The sequence below is a fragment of the Condylostylus longicornis genome, unplaced genomic scaffold, assembly GCF_029603195.1.
Source record: "Condylostylus longicornis isolate FDR11 unplaced genomic scaffold, ASM2960319v2 ptg000298l, whole genome shotgun sequence".
In the NCBI taxonomy this organism is placed as follows: domain Eukaryota; kingdom Metazoa; phylum Arthropoda; class Insecta; order Diptera; family Dolichopodidae; genus Condylostylus; species Condylostylus longicornis.
This window is the reverse complement of record NW_026578262.1, coordinates 15,088-20,896: the sequence shown is the minus strand read 5'-3', so window position 1 is coordinate 20,896 and position 5,809 is coordinate 15,088. Positions and strand designations below refer to the sequence as shown.

The 5,809-nt window shown below is 47.7% G+C and overlaps 1 protein-coding gene across 1 annotated transcript; it reads right to left on the bottom strand.

Moving 5' to 3' along the window:
• Window positions 1-1,763: 1,763 nt before the first annotated feature.
• LOC129616827 (keratin-associated protein 5-1-like) lies at window positions 1,764-2,639 on the bottom strand. Its single transcript, XM_055532374.1, has one exon. The coding sequence runs from the start codon at window positions 2,637-2,639 to the stop codon at window positions 1,764-1,766; it is 876 nt and encodes a 291-aa protein (XP_055388349.1).
• Between the last annotated feature and the right edge of the window lie 3,170 nt (window positions 2,640-5,809).

Here is a 5,809-nt window from a genome sequence, read left to right as displayed (position 1 = left end):
TTATCAGTTTTCTTACGGAATCCAGCATGAGAGCATCCTCATTTTACGTCAACTCCATCTCCGCAAGACGCTTTTCCCCTATTTTTGAGGGCATTTTTCAATGTATCGCGATGGATTGCATTCATTTCGTTCTTATTTTTTGCTGTTCGTTCTGCGTTCATTTTTGTTCCTATTTTTATTAACTCCATCCTGCAGACCGGATCTTCAACTCTTTTGATGAAAACGTGCAGGTTTACTCCACGAAAGCAGCCGAATACATCACCACTATTACAGGCGGAGATATACCAAGCTCTCCCACACTGCTGAACGAACCAAACTCCTCTGCTTGGTGATGGTTGGTGCATTTTCGATCATTTGTATTTTCTATTACATCCTGCCATTTATTTTGACCTGCAAGCGCACCAACTCACCACTAAGCGGTCTGTTTCCAGGGCAAAATAAGTCAACTGCGAGCATCCATTGAGTTCTGTATTTGAGACCATCATCATATTATGAGTGGAGGAAACTTATTCAATAGTGGAGTCATAAAAGAAGTTCAATCAAGATTACAAGCATACCTTGATTCACCCGAAAAGCGCTGGTCTACATTGGATTGATACAAAAAAGAACAAGATACCGGATTGGCGCGAAGTGATCCACGCAAGGCGAACAGAGGAAGGGTTTAAAGAAACAACAAAACTCATGGTCCTTCATTGCTGGACACTGTGCACCCCACAGCTCGGCTCCCAACTTGAAACAAAAACCATCGTCACGACTACAGAACTCTCTCACCTGTCCCGGTGACTCTGCCAAATATCGAGGGCACCGCCTCTGCACGTCGGACTTTGGTGCGGCAATCATTACATGACATTGATAAATGGGAGAACACGTCCAAGCAAGCGTTTTAAGATCTCGTTGCAACGTTGACCAGAAACTGAGAAAACTGACGGGAGCTACCTGTGGTATTGTACCGTCTGTTTCAATGGTGTGCTTCCTACTGAATGATTTGTCAGATAAGTGGCTTGTGGCAGGTGCCCTTTAAACAAAAATTCCCCAACAAAAGTAGACAATATGCCACACGCCCAACAAAAAAATACACGACTTCAAACACGATAAGAGAAACGGTATCAAGAGCCTTGCACGGCACTCGACACTTTCTGGGCATGGGGAAGCCGTCAGCAACTGCCGACATCTCACCACTGAAGCCAACATTTGATCCCCGAGACGACACCGGATGTTAAGCTGTTTACGTCTGCAGGTTGGACAAACGGCGGCTCTTACACGACACTCATAACATAAAGCGTGACCTCCTGGACATTGATAAATGGGAGGAATCAACGCGTTCGGGCAAACGGAACATCTTAACAGGTTCTTCACATCAAGACTCGCAAGCTGAAAACTGAAACACTTCGAGAAAAGCATAAAAAATGTCTAAATACCCGTAAATCATCCATTCTATGCTCTCAGTTCTGTCTACGAATTCAATTCGAAGGTTTGTTGGAAGTGGCGAATACCGAGTGCTCTGTTTTTGAGCCACACTGTTCTGTATATGTGGACTGTACACCACACATAATCCGCTAAATCCCTCCGAAGTACGATGATGAGAAGCGCCTCCACGCTTGATGCCTTCAATAATGAACGAATCTTTTTCTGGTTACAAGCGCAAACGCTGACACTTGAAATCATAGATCTGATTGGAAGGTACAAGCTTGCATATGCGTGACACTAGGGTCGCCAATGCAGAACGCACGGTGTAATATCAGCTATGTACGAAAGTCTGAGCCTCAGTGTTGGTTAGAGCCCACACATCCCACATCCCGCACATCCCACATCCCGCACATCCCACATCCCGCACATCCCACATCCCGCACATCCCACATCCCGCACATCCCACATCCCGCACATCCCACATCCCGCACATCCCACATCCCGCACATCCCACATCCCGCACATCCCACATCCCGCACATCCCACATCCCACATCCCGCACATCCCACATCCCGCACATCCCCCACATCCCACATCCCGCACATCCCGCACATCCCACATCCCGCACATCCCGCACATCCCACATCCCGCACATCCCACATCCCGCACATCCCACATCCCGCACATCCCACATCCCGCACATCCCACATCCCGCACATCCCACATCCCGCACATCCCACATCCCGCACATCCCACATCCCGCACATCCCACATCCCACATCCCGCACATCCCACATCCCGCACATCCCCCACATCCCACATCCCGCACATCCCGCACATCCCACATCCCGCACATCCCGCACATCCCACATCCCGCACATCCCGCACATCCCACATCCCGCACATCCCGCACATCCCACATCCCGCACATCCCACATCCCGCACATCCCACATCCCGCACATCCCACATCCCGCACATCCCGCACATCCCACATCCCGCACATCCCACATCCCGCACATCCCACATCCCGCACATCCCACACATCCCACATCCCGCACATCCCACATCCCGCACATCCCACACATCCCACATCCCGCACATCCCACATCCCGCACATCACACAGCGAATCACAGCATTCTCATTCTGACTCGATACTCCATCCAGCACATCAAACTTCACAACCTCAATGCAAAACTTCATGAGCACAATATTTCGAAGAACGGGAAACATTTTTCACGGCACCGTCACAAATATTTATCAAGAATAGCTATGCGTACCTTCACTCGTTTTACTGACACTGTCGGTTGTCCCGCTTTGAGTTGCAACAAATAAACTCATAAAAGCACGCTCAGGTGGTCTTTGCGTTTGTATTTGGACGAACAAATCCATCGATTGTATGAATCAGATCCCACTACTAAAATAGACAACACCACAGGTACTGTAGTTTGACTGTGTTTCGCTGATTTTGGGCAGCCGTGAGGTCACCCCTACTCCCCTTCCTCCTAGCCAGCCTCAACAATGGCGGCTTCTTGTTGGCTTCACCCAAACGACGAATGTCACTTCGATTTCCTCTGTCAGGATTCCACCAGTCCAAAGCCAGCCCACCCACATCCAAACATCTGTTACAAGACGCACAAGCGAGCGAATAAGGTACCTTGAAGATTTTCTGGTGGCCAGAATGGTCTCAAGGACAACAAATGGTGAAGCAAACATGCGTGCAAATTAGACTCCACATATAAAACACTTGGAGCATCTAATTACTTCTTGTATTGATTTTTGAACAGACCTCCATGTGAGGAAAGTGTTGTCCTGTTATTGTCCTCTTTACTCTGTTTTTCGGCACCCCATGAGCAGCAAAGAAAACACAGAAATGGATAGTTCTCCAGGGCATTGTGTAAAATCCGCCGACCACCATCAACTCGCAGCATCTGTATCGATGGACACACCAACAACGCCACAGGTGAGTGAGCATTGCGTTACCCTTCAACTGTTATTCTGATTGTTAGTTCCCAGTGATCGGCATGAAGGAGACCATGGAGCTCTTAGAATGTCCGGTTTGTATGGACGCATTAATTCCTCCCATTTATCAATGTCGAGAGGGACACGCTTTATGTAATGATTGCCGCACCAAAGTAAAAGTTTGTCCGACGTGCCGAAGCGGTGCCCTCGATATTCGGTGTCGCGTACTGGATCGCTTAGCAGACTCAGTTGGAGAGGTAATCATCCTTGGTTGTCAGTGCTCTCGATGGTGGTTGTTGTTTCCAGGTGGCTTGTCGGTATCAATCGATGGGTTGCACCGAGAGAGTGAAGTATCGAACAAAGAAGGATCATGAGGCTCGGTGTTCCTTCAAATCGTTTCTCTGCTTGCATTACGATTGCGTATGTTGATCCAATTCAATAATACACCTGCCCTTGCATTCATACTCATGTACTGGTTCCTTTCAGGGCTGCGGCTTCGAGGCTTCAGTGGGAGATTTAGTGAGCCATTTAGTGACGCAGCACGGGTAATCCTCATGAGGTTTGAAGGCTCTTCCAACTTTTTCTTGTTTGTATTTTAGCTATGAGCTGTTTGAAACAAACAAGATCCAATTTATTTGCAATCGCAGCACTCTACGGCCCTCAGATTCGATAGCGTCAGACGATCATACGGTGTGGCAGCGACACATGTAAGAGGCAGCTCTAAATCTTGAGCATCTCGCTGTTTCCATCTCAGATATTCCTGCTTTGGAAAACATTTCGTGCTTCGGGTTCATCGGCGGGTGGATGGGGATCCATCGGTTTACATCAGTGTTGTCGTTCTTCACTCAAAACATCATTCTAATCGCTACAACGTACAAATAGAAGGGAATCATAGAAAATACACATTTGAAGGTAGAGGGCTGATAACGGCCAGTCGTCACACCATCGTTTCAGGTCCCGTATGGTCGATACGAAAAGGATTTAGAGAGGTAGAAAGAGTGCGAGATTGCATGATAATACCAGAAAACATCGCTCTCTTTTTGAGTGGAGGAAAAGGATCAGAGAATGATTTGGGACTGATCAATCTTCCTGTGACGGGGAGAAATTTTTCCTTAACGAAGTTTGTTATCGTTGGATTTTTGTTGTGGATGCGTTCCATGGTTGGCTCACCAATTTCTGGTTAGAACACTTCGGAGTTCCTGCTCCTCGTAGCATGTACGTTGATTAAGCAGCCATGTCGTCACGATTCGTGATCAACACCCCACAAATCGCGGAATGAGAGCCGTCTCTCTCCCCTAGCGCCTAGTCAAAGATCCACACAACATAGCGCAAGATACTTCTTGACAAACAAGGTCTTCAGGCACTTCTGAACAGTGGGTTTGTTCAACGGTCGGTTCAAACACACGAAAGTGCTGGTTCTCCTGGAGATCTTGACTCAAATTCATGCAAGAGGAACACACCCCAGACCATGGGAAATTCGACAAAGGTGGGCTTCACTGCTTCTGCCTTTAACCCCCACAAATAGAAAAGACTTAGAAGCACATAGTGGATCAAATCGTAAGTCCTTGAAGTCTACGGACTCATCTTGTCCTGTTTTCTGCAGCCGCATCGGTTCAACTTCCGTCCAATTCATGTGGCTCATCTACGAAACCCAGCCGAAGGAGGCCAGGCTCTCCATTGTCAGATGGTTCCGGGCCATCTCGTCGTCCTCGTTGGGATCGACGACCATCTGATAGTACAACTAGAACAACTATTCCAGCTCGTAGTCCATCAATTGAATTGCGTCGTTCACACTCACCAATTGACTTGTGTCGTTCACCTTCACCAATTGACTTGTGCCGTTCGCCTTCACCAATTGACTTGTGTCGCTCACCTTCACCAATTGACTTGTGCCGTTCGCCTTCACCAATTGACTTGTGTCGCTCACCTTCACCAATTGACTTGTGCCGTTCGCCTTCACCAATTCCGTTGCGTCGTTCATCTTCACCAATTGATTTAGGTCGCTCGTGTGAGAGTTTAATGCAGGATATTGAAGGAATTGAATCTGAGGGCTTGCGTGACTTGATTTCTAGGTAGCCTTTCACGAGTCTATCGAGTCATAAATATCGAATAGATTTTCCAGCATTTCACACTTTCGCTATTTTTTCAGTGTTGATTGCTTTTTCTGGTTCTCTGTTCTAGTCTTGTTTGCTCGAGTCGATTACTCATGATTCATTCAATTCTTCTTCATCTTTTCTTTATCAAAACTGTCAAAGCATTCAAGACAGAAGTTACACGTCAATTTTGTTACTGGGTTCGCTGGGCGGAGTCTGGGGAACGACAAACACCTCGGACAAACGCGACGTCATCTGGAGCAGGGGCGGACCGACGCGTCGCCTGGCCCAATGCGCTATGCTCGCCAGTGTCCACACTGACGGAGCGGTTGAGATAATCGTGTCCTA

What these genes read in the sequence shown, in the direction of transcription:
- LOC129616827 (XM_055532374.1), bottom strand. Translation starts at nt 2,639, where the DNA reads ATGTTTCCCGTTCTTCGAAATATTGTGCTCATGAAGTTTTGCATTGAG.